The following is a 15,803-nucleotide window of genomic DNA, read 5'->3' on the forward strand; positions in this document are numbered from 1 at the left end:
GTTGCCAGATTCTTGATAATGCACTGTGATCTTTGACTATTGTTGTAAATGTGATGAGCGCTCCTTCGGCGCGTCTGTCCTTGGCAAAGGGAGGGACACCAGTTGTTACGCGTTTTGCATGCAGAGACACCATAGACCGTGATGAAGTCTAGGAACATTTATCTTTGGATCCCGAAGGTATTTATTGCCGCAGAATTAACAATGAATACCAGAAGGAGGAAATTCTATTAATTCCCATGTAGCTCAAAGACATATCTTGAACTACCACTCAACTCATTCGGTCTTGGATTTCCATCGAGCTCATCAGGCAAGCTGTACCCCTGCAGCTCGGTTGTCTGCAAGCACCCTTTTTCAGTCGTGACCTTTGAACTCCTCTTCTTCCGTGTCATGAGTACTATTACTACTATCGCAATAATGATAACTGCAACTCCTCCAATGACACCGCCCACTATAGCCCCTACAGGCGTACCATGACTGTGTTTCGTCTCTGAAGTACTAGCGGTTGAAGATGAGGTCCCCGTCGGCACGAATAGATCTTTCAGTGACGAGTCTGCCCAGGTAGCCGGATATGGCGAGACTTTCGTCCGTTCAGCCACAGCAGATGGTTGAGCATAGCTCGTCAGAGCGGGCTGCCTCGTCAGTGTTCGATCATCCAATGCAACAACCAAGGCAACGTACATTGAACTTGGTCCTGGAACTTCCACTATTCACATCATAAATGAAAGCAGGCATGGTATAACAGCCAGCATCCTGATCATCAGCCCAGTTGATCCGTCCCCCAATCCCAAACACCTGTGGCCCATACGCTTCACAAACCAGCGTCATCCGTTGTTGCTCGAGGTCCGCAGCTTTGTACCAGTGGAACGATGGAACGGAAAGGTAGGATCTGCGGATATCAGCTTCGCTCCCACCAGGTAAGAAATACACGTACACATCGCTCAAAACCTCTTTTGACTCGTAGTCCGCGCCTCCAAGAACATAGACCTCGTACGTCGACGAGGACGGATCATGCTGCGCCACAGCGCAGAACTCGGTCCTCGCCGCGACTGTTCCGGTAGTCGTCTGGTTATACCATCTATCCTCTGCGATATCGTACACAAACACGTATTCCCACGAGTTCTGCAACTTAGCATCTGGACGCACAGCTCACTTCAAAACTTACTGGAGTCATAGTAGCATTCACCCCGTCCGCAACCGACGGCGTCTCTCCACCCACATACACCAATAGCCCCTCTCCAACAGAAACATACACCAACGCCCCATTCTGCACAGGCGAAAACGGCGCCGATAGCTGCCGAAACTCCCCACTCGTCGTATTAAACGCGATCATTCCATCCGCATATACCTTGCTTTGATCCGTGATTGCAGGCGTGGTATCCCGATCCTGATACCCCCCAACCCAGAACGAACTCTGCAAACGGGGAACATTACTCGAGACTAACTGCTCGTCAGTTCACATTCACCTCACAGTAGAGTAAACTGCGGGGGGGACAGGAACAGATACCGCCAGAGTACAGCCGCACAGGCTTGATACTCGTTCTCTGCACCGCCCACTTCTCCCCCGCGAGGTCGTACGTCCATATCCCCTCGTCGAGGGAGGTATTCCCCAGTCCGTGTCCGCCATACGAGTATAGTGTTGTGTTTGCGGCGTTGGACCAGAGCGTTTGGCCTTTTAGCTGGGGTACGGTAGGGTCGATTAGGCTTAGGTGGTAGGTTGAGCCGTTGTTGATGGAGAAGGGCTGCGTCGAGATTGATGAGGTAGAGGGTATCGTTTATGATGTTCGCTGGGAAAGTTAGTGTTGGTCTGCCTGGAAGAAGGAAAGGTCATACCGCCGAATTGGTAGCTTCGACAGAAGCCGTTGGAAAGATCTGTTAGAATATGTGCTTTAGATAGAGGGAAGCTGAAAAGCAGTAGTAGCAACATGTAGAGATCCATTGTCTTGTGTGCTTCATCGACTGAAAATCAACGGGTAGTGAGGTCGTCCAGAAATGCTGTCATTTCCACATGCAGTATTGGTACCAGCACTACTTAATAATGTGCCTTCAATGAGTCTCACGCTGGTAATTAAACCTGCTTGGTGTACAGCTAACCGCGCGCTTTGGCGAGTTGGCTGTGTCAGTATCCCCTGCAACCCAAGAAATTAGGGCTTGTACAACCCCCACGCCGGCGCTACACCGGATGGTATGACTGGCCAATTCTTACTGATCACAGTCCTTCAATTGTACAGACTACAGCCTTAGAATCTCAATTATTGTACGCCAACTCATGTCTATGATAGAACGCATCAGATCCACCCCGATTCACCCATCCTCCTATCCCCCACCCGCCYCGTCTCAATGAAGGCAGTCGACTGCACAGTCTCCTCAGCCAGCGTGCTCTCCGATTGCTGCCTATCGCCGCCTCTCTCCACCCCCAACGCAATAACCTGACGACCCCCCTCCTTCCTCAACACAACCGGAATCCTCCCCGTAGACTTCCACCGCCTCTCCGCCGCGTACTCGGCAATCTCACCTCCCCCAGCACTAGCCCCCAGCACCAACATCCGATTATCCAGATAGTCAAAAGCAGGAAGCCCCCTCCACCCCTTCGTCCGGACCATCTCGGCAACCACCAGCAGCACAATAACCCCCGTAATCACCGCCGTGGCAACAATGTACACCCTCGACCCGAGCCGCAGCGCAGAGACATGCACTGCCGCGCTGGCGGGTGCCGCGAACCCGCCGACTACCAGCTGCGCCGACGCATACGCGACGAGCATATCGTCCACCAATGAGATGATGGCGTTTTCCAGTCCTGTGAGCGCGATCTGCTCTTCTGACAAAGAGGTATTTGTGCTTGCTACGGCGGTGCGATAGTCGCTGATACTTGCGTTTAAGGCATCGCCCAGCGTTGATCGATAGAAACTGGTGAGGTCGTTTGAGATGAGTTCCAGTTGGCGGGTGACGACGTGGGCGATGCGGTGGGTTGGATCGATTGACGAGGCAGCGTTGTCCAGCCTTGAAACGGTGATGTTCCGCGAGGGGATGTCGACGGAGACGTTGAAGCGTGCGGGTGTGTATGTTACCGTGCATTGCGTTGCGTTCAGCGGGGTGTAGTAATCCCCCGCGGCGATGGCGAGGTACCTTTTCGCTGTGTATGCTGCAGGCTGGGCCGAGACGCCGATGCCGACGATGGTGCGGTCTCCGCGGCCGATGTAGACGGAGTACTCGGGGGCGCTGAGGTTGCTGTCTGGGAGGGGCCCCATCAGGGCGTACAGGACGTCGTCGACGTCGTTGATGGTGAATTGTGAGGTGCGGTTGTAGATGCATGCGACGTCGGCTGCGAGACCGGTCTCCTCGTAGGTGTAGTTTGTTGCGCGGGGGTTCTCGTGGTGCAGGGTATCGTCGACGAGGCCAACGGAGGCCCCAACGCCGTACGATCGGCCGTGGTAGGTGTAGCCCGAGTTGTCGAGCTTGTTGTGGTTGCGGATGCTGCCGTCGACGGTGGTGGCGGTGTTGGCGGAGGCGACGAGGGGGGTCAGGAGGCCCACGCCGACGGAGTAGGTGAAGTAGCCTTTGGTGTTTCGGATGGTTGGGCCGGTCTGATCGACCTCGGACGGGTATTCTTTGATCAGCGTGGTGTTTGACCAGTCGGGGACCATGAGCGTGGTGCTATTGAACGCGACGGAGTTGGCGGGGGTGAGAGCACCGGTCCAGAGGGCTGATATCGCAGCAGAGAGGTTGACCATGACGATCGACAGGGCGATCATCCAGAGGGGGAGGGTCCAGTTGATCGAAGGCGTAGACATGGCGGACCAGAGGCCGAGCATGTTGAGAGAGATAGGAGATTTACCGAACAGTATACGGGTGGCCAAGTTGATGAGTCGACAGAGAGCAAATATCTTGATCGTGCTAAGGATTGTCGCGACGATTTGGACGGCCGTCTGGATGGAGGTCCGGTACTCGTCGACCAGGGCATAGAGGCCCGCAGGCATATGCCAGTTGCGGACATCGCTGAGCACGAGGAGAATGCTCAAGACGGTAGGAATCAGCAGGAGACAGAATAGCAGATGCTCCCAGGTGGCATGCGATTGCCGTGATTTTTCGACAGAATCCTCCGAGACTCTGCGTTGCGACACGAGGCGTTGCTTCTCGTCGTTTCTCCTGTACAAGGTACGCATTTCTATAGATGAAGTCACTCAACACTCGAAATCTGTCTACATTCTGGGCACACCACCTCTTATCTTTCTTGCAATTAGATCCCCTCATCCAGCGCGTAGTGGTGGAGTCGGCGCCTAAATCCTGCACCTCATTGCATGTTCCAATTGCGGCGCAGCTTGCAGCTTTAGCATCAAATCATGCATATGCCGTGTTTCACAATGTAATTTCCCCAGAATACACAGACTTATAAGCGCCGACTTCCCCTTTCGCCTCACATCCACCCAAAACGACATTCTCATCCTCCTTTTTACCTCCTAGCCCAAACCAAAGCAACAAGCAACATGACATGCTACTACCGCAACGGCACTCACGCCGCAGACGACACCCCCTGCCCAAACGCCAACACCTGCTGCCCCTCCAGCGCAACATGCACCGACAACCTCCTCTGCCGCGACAAGAACAACCACGCCAACGGCTCGCTGACTGACTTCCCGGACGGACACGCATACAACTACACCGGGCTGTATTATACCCCCTCCTGCCAGGACAAGAGCTACAAGGGGTGTTCTGTAGCCTGTACGACATGTACGTTTCCTTCCTCTCAAGCCCACTGACGGGAATTGGCGGTGTTGATGACGGTAGATGATTCGTATCGCGGGCAGTATATCTGGGCGTGTAACGCCGCGCTGACGAAGTACTGTTGTCATGATGATGAGGCGAGTTTGGGTCAGGGGGATTGTTGCGACGGTGGGACGTTTGAGTTGGCGGTGCCGGAGAGTTCGACTTTACCCTCTGCGACGCCGTCTCCGTCTGCTTCTGCTTCTGCGAGTTCAAGTTTGAGTTTGAGTTCGAGTTCAGTATTGGCTGGGGCGTCGGGGTCAGTTTCACCTTCGACTACGGCGGCAGCAGCAGCTACAAATGACCTGTCGACAGGCGCAAAGGCGGGCATTGCGATTGGCGCGGCCGGAGCAGGAATCATCATCATCGTCCTCGTCGCACTGCTACTCAGGGCACGCAGACTTGCAGCTAACACCCCAGGGCAAAATCAAAGTGAAAAGCATACATTCCGGACAAGTGGCGCCAGAGCCAGACGAGCGGAACTCGAGGCGTGCGCATACGCACCACCAAGCGAACTGTCTGCGAGGCCGGCACGGAGCCGCTTCGAGCTCGGTTCTTGATATGTACATAATTTGATTATGACTGCATCCGCAAACGTACAGTCGATTAAACATATACGCGAATATCTACAAGAAGAGGATGGAGAGGAGCAGACTACACGCGGAAGAATGTCGACAGCGTAGGCGAGATCGACTGCTTCTTCACGCTCGGCGGTTTGGACTCGGTGGCTGGCTTTGGGCTCCCCGATCGGGACTGTTGTCGGTAGAACCGGAAGGACTGTGAATCTGTGGGAGAGATGCCCAGGGCACGCTCCGAGGTGTTGCTGCTGGACGCATAGTGCCGGCGTTCCTTGATGGGCCAGGTGGAGAGACAGGCGCGGGGGAGGAGGCCTTGCTTTTCGGTGTTGGTCAGAGCGCACAGTGCCTGGAGAGTCAGTCTATTTACTCGGAGGAACTGGAGGAACCGGGGGACTCGACTAGACTAGACTTACCCATCCGTCGTCGAAGATCTGCTCCAAGCGGACCATCTGTCCCTCGCCAACCTGCAGCTGGCCATCGCTGCGGGGCGTAAAGTCCATTTCGACCCGGTACACCTGCTTTGTCCACAGTTTCACCGACGGCACCTCCAGCTGGGTGTGCGACGGCGCTCGCACAGAATGCGCGGGGCTTCCCTCCCGCGAGGTCTCTGGTGGCGGTGACTGCCGCTGGCATGGAGCGGTGGAGGACTGCGACGGCGAGGGGCTCGACTCCCGGACACCGTCCTGGTGTCGCTTGCCTTCTCCCGAGATACGACCCGCCAGCGCATCGACGCCGATCTCCGCGGGGTTACTCATGGCGACGGTGCCAGAGGAAACACTCCGCACTTTGACCAGGTCCAGGTCATCGCTGATGTCGCATGGAGGCTGAAACCGATGCGGATGCGGGTAGCTGTCGTAAGCGCGGGCGTATGGGGTGCGACTGCTCATGGAGCTCCACGTTGAGGACGCGTTGTCCTTCCGCGGCGGTGGAGCCTGCGTTTTGAACGGTGCCGTTACTGTTTTGACCGTCGACGAACCGTTGGCGTATAGGCCGGCGACAATCTTTTGCAGACGCGTCGGCGGTGGTGGTGGGGGGACGTGCTTGAACTCCTGTGCAAAGATGTAGCCGTGGGAATAGCGGCTGCGCCTGCCGGGGGGTTCTTTTTTGCCTCGTAATGGACTGATCTTGTCCGCTGCGAGGGTGAATAGATTGCTTCGTGTCTGGTTGGTGGAGTAAATGCTGCTTCTTCTGTCATTGATAGACGGTGACTTTTCCCTGCTGGCCTTGAATATCTCCGTTACATTGACCAGCGTGGAGGTGCTGCTTGTGTGCAGATTTGACGCGAATCCGTACGCAGGATTTGGCTTCTCTGTCGGGGGCGGGGCCTCTTCCCCTCGGATGGCCCTCAGCAGAGTCCGCTTCTTGCGATGCAGCCACCAGAAGATCATCCCAATCAAGATGATCGCGACGCTCACGGCCGAGATGAGAATCCCGGCTCTCGCGCCAGGGGTCATTTTCTCCCAATGAAGGACGGCGGAGGCTGTAGTGGAGGCGGAATGGGAGGCGCTGGTGGTAGAGCTAGGCTGGGGGAAGGTCGGCATCGAGGGGGTATGAAGGGCAACATGGATTGCAGAGTTGTAAGAGGTGGTCGAGGATGTGGTGGACGAAGAGGTTGTTGTCGAGGTAGTCATCGTGGTGACAAGTTGAAGTGGATGGTCGAAATGTCCTTGTCGCAGATCCAGGGGGACTTCTGACGGAAGGGCCGCGGGTTTTACAGCAGCGGCCTTGGGGTCGGGCAGGGTGTCTGTTATTGTCCCACAAAGCATTCCAGGCTCAGTCGAGCCCTGTTCGTCAACCACTGCGTCTGCTGCCTTGATTGGCTTCGTCTCTCTGTTACCGAGTTCATTGGAAGGATCTGCAACGACTGCCAGGCGAACATTACCAGGATAGTACATCCCATCATCATACAATCGCCCTGGGGCATCTTGTGATGAAGTTTTTGAGTCCTGAGCTCCTACAGGAAGACTCGCAGTGACGGATGTCATGTTGATGGCGGTGGTGCAAGAATGTTGGGATAGAGTCCGGACTCAGAAGGCAGCTGGGTCGCACCGGCATTATTATATTATTGAATAAGTTTGTTTGTTTACGTTGATGCTGAGACCCTGCCCTTTGAAGACGCCTATTAATGGTGTTGATGCTTAACGCTTTGGCAGATTCCCAGCGTGTGAGCTCACGCCATGCGCCAAGAATGTTGTGGAAAAGCTGAAATGACGCCCCTGGGTCGATCGGCATGTCAGCTCTTCATAAACCCAAAAGCATGGCCTTGCTATTGGAAGGTTACACCGAGAATCGAGTCGAACAGGGATGTAGAGGGACATCGTGCGTCAAGAGGTCGATCGGTGGAATGCGAAGCGTCGATGTAGTGGTGGTAGAGCCAGTGGCTGAAATCACTTAACATGGCCACTGCGTCGTAGTCCGCAGAAGACATGGAGATCAAGATATCTGTCAACAAGGGGAAAGGTCCGTTCGCTCGGACCTTGTCCTCAGGGAGGAACTGGCTTTGATCATCCTCGCTCTTGATGGATAACATCAGATCAGAATCTGTGAAGTATAGCATACTGTACCAGAAACTCATCCTTTGGACTGTTCCATGGACAAGAGAATGTCTTCACTGTGTCACGCTAGCCCATACTATCTTTGGAAGATCTTTGATCAACTTTCCTGAGTCCCTGCAAAAGTGAGGATTATGAGTTTTGAACATGCTTTGCAGCGATGGAGGGTTGTTGGCTGAAGGGAGATCAGGGTGCCGAGCTGCGGAAAGCAGCTTCTGATGGTCAATCTGGGGGAGCAGAAGGGTAGTAGGCAGAAACTAGTGTGTTGTCGATGAGATTGTTTGATTTGTCATGGAATGAGTTGTTCCAGTCTGGCATTCCAGTGGCGCATCATAGCCAGATATGAGCATCGCCCTTGATTCAATCAACTCAGGCAATAGCGCACTAAGAGAGCAATGGCAGCCATTGCAATTGATCGTAGTCTAGAGTAATGTTAGTGGTCATGAATTCAGTGATTCAGAGAGTATTTGCAGACGTACACTGCAAACCAACGTCCTAGTGTGCCACTGCTTTAGCTCAGGACTAGGAGATGTGTGAAGCCAGTGGGATATATAGGAGTCGAAGAATGAGGGCGAGAGGTGATGACTTTGATTATTAATCTCCGCATGTTGAATCATCCTCTCTTTGTCTTCTGTTGATGTTCTTGTCCATCTCGTGTCCGAATTGTTGATGTAATAGAGTATGGCTTCACAGAACCATAATTATCTGGCTTGCAGCACTTGTAGTTAGTAAATCTGCCGATCTAATATGGAGGTCGCTGGAGCCATCTAAATAGACTGATGGTTAAATTAAACATCTGTTGTTAGTAGATGTCATTGTGATTCCAATGATCTTATCCTACCTAGTATCCTAGCCTGTATCCAGCCGAAAATATATAACCGACTCTATGCCGTCTTGAAGTACCACCCCAGAATAAACGCTGATGACCGTTCATATATACTTTAACCAAAAGGCTCAGGCCAATTACTACAATTAAGTCAAGTCTGGACGTTAATTACCCCGATGCAAAATAACCGTTGACTACTAATCATAGGGTAGTCTAAAGACCTTGCCAATGATACTTTGATTGCAGCCTTATGAAGTCAATTAGCATCGTCTACTACTTCATAGTAGTCGAGCCAATAGATTATGTACTCGGTAGTAGATAATGTCTACTATGCAGGCTCATTGTATATCGGTATATCTGCTGCTGCTGAATTGTGACTTCGGCTGAAGCTTCCGGAGCAATCCAAAACAGGTAACAAGCTGCCTAGCTGCCTCAGGCACAACAGTCCGATTCATTCCGGTCGGAGTCACCAATTACCATAAGGAATGAACCACTCTCTATATCAGAAATATCTGAAATATTTACAGCTCAAATGCTTCAATTCATACATCATGATCTCTCGAATATCAATCTACTCCGTACTATATGAGTACTCACGTAGCAGGATACTGTTGAGAGCGAGTATCGGAGAAAGTCGGCAGAGTCGGTAGCTTAAGAGCAATACGCATGCTCCAATCATTGGCAGGGAATAATTCCAGAGGTCGCTTACGTAACCCTGCATGTGCAATCACCCAGTCATGATGATCAGTTGCCGGGAAATGAGGCTGAGAGTGAGGCTAACCTGCAGGACGCTAACTGCTAATTACCTCCTTTTCAACTCAACACAGTACCTGATCAATTGATCAGTGTTTATATTCAGGAAGTCTGTAGATAGGTATTGTTAAAGACAAGAGATTAATGTCAACTTTCTAGCAACAACACGTAGACTACACATGTCCTCCGGGGTGTGGTAACTGTCGGTGACCTCAGGATGATCTATCTGCAGAAATTTCAGGCTAAAACAACGGAGGATTCTAGCCTGCTTCGGAGAAAGGCAAAACAGGGCGAACCCTCTGATGTATTCAGGGATATATAACTGGTGCAGCTCCCTCGGACGAGTCGCATTCGACCTCTCGATTCTGCTCACTACAGAGGCCGCCTTGAACGACAGAGCTGGTGAGCTGCTTAGGACCAGCGTTCTTCTCAATTTTCAACAGCCTGGAGCACCAACCCAGCCGGTGAGACACTTTGGCAGTTTCCCTCGGAACAAGAGGACTATTTTTCCCTCCAGCCGAAGCCAGTGGCTGGTCTCGTCCTGTTCTGGTCGATTCTGGCGTGCAAACTCCGGTTCTGGTGGAGCCGCAGCCCGAATCGGCCCGGGTTTATTGACTCCGACACGGCGGCCTGCTTGGTTGCCGCTTATGATTGGCGGAGAGCTCTGGATCGGGTGGGCCGAACCAAATTATCGGACCCATAATTCGATCCACCGCACGAGAAAAAAATTCGTCATCCATCCTGCTTGTCCAGCTCCAGCTCTGCTCTCCTTTTGTTCTGCCAGTCTTTTGTCAATTGCTTTGATTTATTGTCAATGACTCAATTGACTAATAGCGTGTAGTGAGATAACAGTAAATTGTATAAATATCGATTCAACAGTAGAGTCAGTGGATGATCACGATGGTTAGTCTGGTGGACTCTACGGAGCTGTGCGGCGTGCAAGGACCCTGAATAATTGGCTGTACCAGGACAAATGCCACCTTGGCCATAACCCGGACGAACCCGATAAGTCCATCAGGTAGGTTGTCTGGTCGATGAGGGAATGAAACAGATATCCATTGTAGATAGGGCTTCCCAACGCACTAACCCCGACTGGTGAAAATTCGGCATGGAAGTATTTATGTCCTAGATGGGTCTCTGGGTAATCCTGCCTTCCCGCCTTTTTCTCCCCCCAAAAGCTCTCCCAGCTCTCCTTTTCCTTTCTCTCCTCTTTTTTTTTTCCCTTTCTCCTCCCACACACTCCATCCATCTCATCTCAAAACCACCACCACAAAAATCACAATGGCCTCCTCTCGTGTCTTTGCCTCTCGCCTGGCCTCCCAGATGGCCGCAACCACCAAGGTTGCCCGCCCTGCCGCTCGTCTGCAGCTGGCTCCCAAGCGGACCTTCACCACCCAGAGAAAGACCGCCCTCCCCATGACCCCCTTCCAGACCATCAAGCGTCAGCAGCCCAGCCTCATCCAGGCCAACGCTCGCCAGGTCTTCGCCAACGTCCAGTCCCGCCGCCAGTACTCCTCTGAAATCGCCGACGCCATGGTCCAGGTCTCCCAGAACATGGGTATGGGCTCTGCCGCCATCGGTCTCGGTGGTGCCGGTATCGGTATCGGTCTCGTCTTCGGTGCCCTCCTCCTCGGTGTCTCCCGCAACCCTGCTCTGCGTGGTCAGCTCTTCTCCTACGCCATTCTGGGTTTCGCCTTCGTCGAAGCCATCGGTCTGTTCGACCTGATGGTTGCCATGATGTGCAAGTACGTCTAAACGTGGCCTCTATGGTCAAGATGTGCCCGTCGCCCTGGTTTTGAACGAAATCGAATCGAGTCGAATCGAAAAAATTCCTGCCATACGACTGCATGTCTGTGATGAAATCAAGACCGAAACTTCTTGCTTTCGACTTCTCCGTCCGGCGTTGTGTGCGTTGGCTCGGGGGGTGTGTGTTTTAGAGGTAATTTGTGGTGGTCTTTTTGATATATCATGTACTACTTTTCCGCCAGCAATCATCCCAATCAAATAAACTGTACATATAGAGTTTAAAATGGCCACTCACCTGGGAGCTTCTCATCTATCTCTTGTATTTCATCTTTCAGTAAACTAGACTGAATCTGTCACTTGCAGTGTCAGTACAGAAAGTGTACGATCTGGAGGCAACTGCCGCGGCGGATATGGGTCGGCGCTTCCCGGCTTCATCCCAGCTACTCTACTGTTCAATACGGACAATTATCATCTAATCCTCCTTGTAAACTATATTATCTTGTAAGAAATCATCCAATGCATCAATTGCGTTGCGTAGCCATCTGTTCAGTTTGACTGAAATAGCCGTACGTGCGGTTGATCGGCTCGGCAATCCGAATCACAAACGCGACTCACCATTTGTTTGCTCAATACACAAAAATGAGACGTTGGGAATGGATACATACATGCAGAACGCAGGACGCATATGCAATGACAGCGATAGCTCAGCTCAATTGATACACCATCAACAAAGGACAAGGATCACTGAATCCCGACAGGGGAGCTTGCCAGTTGCCGAGTCACCGCCTGCACGGAAGCAAGGTACCTTCGGACGACGGGCAAGGCCTCGTTTCCGATTCGATGCGAGCTCGGGATGTCGTGGCTGTCTGCAGCAAATGCCGGGTATTTTCTGAGTACTCTTCCAGTCATATGCGAGAGGGATTAGCTGAAGAATGAGTCATATTTCTTATGCAGATTTCTGCTTATGTACTCTGAAAGGGTGGATGGGATATTCTGCGCGTTGTTATGGTGATGGCTTGTCATGTGATAAGATATCTCAGGTGAGGAATTAGAGGGATGAAGTGCGTAAATTTAACAAGGATGAGATTGTAGAGCAGAGTGAGTATCTGTTACTATATACTGCAGAATAGAGTTAATGGTGTTGGTGGGACAAGGGTCGGCGCTCTAGACTATCGATATATATTGTCTTCACTATGGTTATATGAATTAAAAATTAATACTACGCAGTAGATAATTGCACTCTGAGAAATTAAGTCTTGTAGTGAGTAGTGAATATTGATATATATTCTTCCATATCACCTCTGATTTGCATACCTGACTGGCCTCAACTCAACCAAAGCCAACGTCAAGGTCAAGCACTTGCGCGCTCTAGGCCACTCCATACTGACATCTCTCAGCAGTAGATTTCAAGAGTAGCTCAACGATCACTTCATGACACCCATAGCTACTCCATACTTGTCTTAACATTGCCAAAACATGATGCTGATGCTGATGCTGATGGTGATACCCCACACTCCGCACTCCACAGTAACGGGCACTCCCGGGATGAGATGGCCTTTATCAACATGCCAATACTCAGCAATACCAGTTGAAGACAGAAGACAATCGAAAAGAATCATGTCCATATCATGAATCCACTTCATATCCCAACCCTCACCGACTACCACAAATCCCTGCCGAAACCACCAAGCAGCTGACTAACCATACCCGGGAAATCATTCTTCCTTCCAGGTACAGTTGGATCATCAGATGCAACTTCGTCCAAGCTAACAACATAGACAACATGACACTCACCTCCCTCGTACCAACCATCACAGCGCTCAAAGACCCAGCAGAATCGAAGCCAACACCCCTCTACACCCCCGAGTCCGTCCCGCGCATCAAAAACGCCAAACGGCTGAGCACCACCCGCCGGAAACAGCTTCTCCGGGCTGCGGCGCGAGAATATGATGATCCGCCGCCGCCGCCGGGGCTGGGGGAGTGCTGTGGGAGCTCGTGTGATCCGTGCGTGACTGATCTCTGGCGGGAGGAGTTGGCATGCTGGAAAGAGAGGTGGGGGGATGCTGCTGTTGAAGAGAAAACAAAGCCGGGGGAGGAAGGGGATAAAGATCGAGGGTGTGGGCAGCGGATACCAGGGAGTTTTGACTGGTAGCATAGCACGTTACTGGACTTTGTAGATACATGACGCATGACGCATGACGATAGACGATAGATTGATAAGCTAGCTATGATTGCAATTGCTTATTTGACAATCTCTACCTGACATCCCTGAGGGACCTTGGCTTCATATTCCAGTGCCAATCGGATATCCTTGCCCGGCTGCAACTTCAACATCCACTTGACCTCGCCGTTCTTGGCCAGGGATACGCTCCCCCTGCCCTTGCCCTCCATCGCCATCTTCACCTGATCGCCTTCCTTTTCCAGCCCCTTTGGCTCGAGGATCTGCACACGCAGTTTATCGTCCTCGCTCAGCGGTACCTGCTCGGATACAATCAGATCAACGGCGATGCTCTTGGTGTTCTTCACCCAGCACGTCCGTCGGAAGACGGCCGTATGCTCCTTGCTGAAGAACCCGCCTCCAACGCGGCGGACAGACGGCTTCGCGTACGTCACCAGGATCGACGGATCGACGCCCAAAGAGGTATTGAAGGCGTCGTTCGGCGCGCAGTTGGGCAAGCTGGTCGTTCCCAGGAACGTGCCGTCGACTGTCATACCCGCTCGGCCGCGGAGGATGGTTACCGAGGATGTATTCTGGATGCGGGCGCGCAGGAAGGCCGCCGCGCGGATCTTGGGCACGATGATGTGGGTGAGGGTCATGGACTTTAGGTCCAGCTCGGCCAGCACGTGCCGCCGATGCACGCTCGACGGCACCAGCGTCCGGCGCCCTGGAAGGTCGTATGTCGTAGTCAAGCCGTAGTCTTGTTTGACGGAGTCCTGATGCTCCAGACTGGCTGCCGCGAGGGTTTGGCTGTCCTCATCCTCGTCTTCGTCCTCTTCGTCGTCGTTGTTGTCGGTATTCAAGCCGGCGCTGTTGAAGTATGAGGGCCCAGATGGGGCTGTTGCCGGTCCTTGTGCCCGCATGGCCATCCCGAACCCACCCGGCGCAGGTAGGCTATCCAACCTCTCTCCCCGCTCAGTCACGCGCTCGATCTGAGTCTGTTGCTGAGTTTGCATTTGCTGTTGTGCGCTTGAAGAGCCAAACAAGCCCGATTGAGCGGCCGGGCGCGGTGGAGCTCCGAACAGTGAGACGGGCGCAACCTGCGAGGCCTGCATCTGTACTTGCGACACATTTTTAAGCCGCTGTTGATTTGCCATTTGCATTGCCACAAGCTGTTGTTTAAGTGAATTTGCGTGAGTCTGAAGGGGCTGACCAGGCTCGTCAAGACTGCGCAAGATGTTGTTCCACGAAGGCTGGCCTGCGTTGTTGGGATCCAACTTGATATGCCAGCCTTGCAGTTGAGGAATGCGCTCCTCGAGCCCGGAAAAGGAAGCCTGGGAGGTGGACAAGGTGACTTGGGCGTCGCGCCATGTCTCCGAGCAGGAGTTATGGAACTCGGCGCGGTAGGTCAGACGAGCCGACGAAGAAGGAGTGCTGATCCTGAGATCATAGCGAGACACCCAGCAGGGACCGGGAATCACATATGTCAGACGCAGGGTCACGTCTACAACATCGGCGCTACTCCCAACCTTTTCCACGATCGAGCTACGTCGGCTCGATCCCGGAGTCATCAAGTGACTGTCGAGATGGACCACGACCTGACTGACGGTATGGGTCCAGAACCGCTTTCGCTCGTCTCGCAACTGCTGCTGTTTCTTCTTTTTCTCTTCGCGCTCCCGCAGGCGCTTCCTGCGCTCTTTACGAACATCCTTCAAAGCAGCCTCCTTGGCTTTGTTATACGTGGTTTCCAGTCGTGCTCGCTTTCGATTGAGTCGCTCTAGGCTTTTCTCGGCCTCTCGGATTTCCACTGCAGACTCGTGGTGACGTTCGCATTCGACCGAGTGCTGCTGGACGTAAAGCTGGAGGAAATCATTCAGCTTCGCCGCGTCCGCATTCTCCATACTCAATTTCTTCCCGTAGCCTTCCATTATAGTCGAAACGGCGAGAGACATGGATTGATTGCCACGCGCTTTGGCGAGAGCAGCCTCAACCTCTGCGATCTCTTTTCGTACCGCCTGAAGCTCCGAATCATCGATGCCGAAATCTTCATCCGGGTCGGTTTCCAATGCGTCACTGGACTCATTGTCCGACTCTTCAGGGTAGACATCCTCGAAATTCTCACGGCGAGGAACCTTGTCGGTCTGGATGTCGGTGATGGTTGCGGAACCGGAGCCGTCGACACGGATGGAATCCGGGTCAACCTGAGGATCGAGCCCAAGGATGGTAATTTCATTCTGACCGGGCTGTACAAATTAGCATACATATTAGAAATCGCAGAAAGCACTTACCTGGATAGTAGTCTGGATTTCACGAACCACTGTCGCTCTGAGCGGAGTCAGAGTGACCGATTTGGTGGGAAGGTCAGACACCAGAATCTCGGCCGTTGACACAGACAGAGACATTTTCACAATAGCTTATTACTAGATATGCAT

At 52.7% G+C, this 15,803-nt stretch overlaps 7 protein-coding genes across 7 annotated transcripts; 3 read left to right on the plus strand and 4 right to left on the minus strand.

Annotated features, from left to right (window-relative positions):
* Positions 1–227: 227 nt before the first annotated feature.
* Aspvir_007477 (uncharacterized protein) lies at positions 228–1,581 on the minus strand (the record flags this gene model as incomplete). Its single annotated transcript, XM_043270659.1, has 4 exons — positions 228–629; positions 679–1,119; positions 1,163–1,411; positions 1,576–1,581. The coding sequence occupies 4 exons, from the start codon at positions 1,579–1,581 to the stop codon at positions 228–230; spliced, it is 1,098 nt and encodes a 365-aa protein (XP_043126594.1).
* Positions 1,582–2,285: 704 nt separating this feature from the next.
* Aspvir_007478 (uncharacterized protein) lies at positions 2,286–4,160 on the minus strand (the record flags this gene model as incomplete). Its single annotated transcript, XM_043270660.1, has 1 exon — positions 2,286–4,160. One exon carries the CDS (start codon positions 4,158–4,160, stop codon positions 2,286–2,288), a length of 1,875 nt encoding a protein of 624 aa, XP_043126595.1.
* A 321-nt stretch (positions 4,161–4,481) lies between these two features.
* Aspvir_007479 (uncharacterized protein) lies at positions 4,482–5,318 on the plus strand (the record flags this gene model as incomplete). The annotated part of the gene is made up of 2 exons (XM_043270661.1): positions 4,482–4,725; positions 4,783–5,318. 2 exons carry the CDS (start codon positions 4,482–4,484, stop codon positions 5,316–5,318), a joined length of 780 nt encoding a protein of 259 aa, XP_043126596.1.
* A 94-nt stretch (positions 5,319–5,412) lies between these two features.
* Aspvir_007480 (uncharacterized protein) lies at positions 5,413–7,321 on the minus strand (the record flags this gene model as incomplete). Its single annotated transcript, XM_043270662.1, has 2 exons — positions 5,413–5,682; positions 5,750–7,321. The coding sequence occupies 2 exons, from the start codon at positions 7,319–7,321 to the stop codon at positions 5,413–5,415; spliced, it is 1,842 nt and encodes a 613-aa protein (XP_043126597.1).
* A 3,427-nt stretch (positions 7,322–10,748) lies between these two features.
* On the plus strand, positions 10,749–11,222 carry Aspvir_007481 (ATP synthase subunit C family protein; the record flags this gene model as incomplete). Its single annotated transcript, XM_043270663.1, has 1 exon — positions 10,749–11,222. The coding sequence occupies one exon, from the start codon at positions 10,749–10,751 to the stop codon at positions 11,220–11,222; it is 474 nt and encodes a 157-aa protein (XP_043126598.1).
* A 1,774-nt stretch (positions 11,223–12,996) lies between these two features.
* Aspvir_007482 (uncharacterized protein) lies at positions 12,997–13,365 on the plus strand (the record flags this gene model as incomplete). Its single annotated transcript, XM_043270664.1, has 1 exon — positions 12,997–13,365. One exon carries the CDS (start codon positions 12,997–12,999, stop codon positions 13,363–13,365), a length of 369 nt encoding a protein of 122 aa, XP_043126599.1.
* Positions 13,366–13,454: 89 nt separating this feature from the next.
* Positions 13,455–15,773, minus strand: Aspvir_007483 (uncharacterized protein; the record flags this gene model as incomplete). Its single annotated transcript, XM_043270665.1, has 2 exons — positions 13,455–15,614; positions 15,660–15,773. 2 exons carry the CDS (start codon positions 15,771–15,773, stop codon positions 13,455–13,457), a joined length of 2,274 nt encoding a protein of 757 aa, XP_043126600.1.
* Positions 15,774–15,803: the final 30 nt, after the last annotated feature.

Source organism: Aspergillus viridinutans (genome assembly GCF_018404265.1).
Source record: "Aspergillus viridinutans IFM 47045 DNA, scaffold_5, whole genome shotgun sequence".
Taxonomy (NCBI): domain Eukaryota; kingdom Fungi; phylum Ascomycota; class Eurotiomycetes; order Eurotiales; family Aspergillaceae; genus Aspergillus; species Aspergillus viridinutans.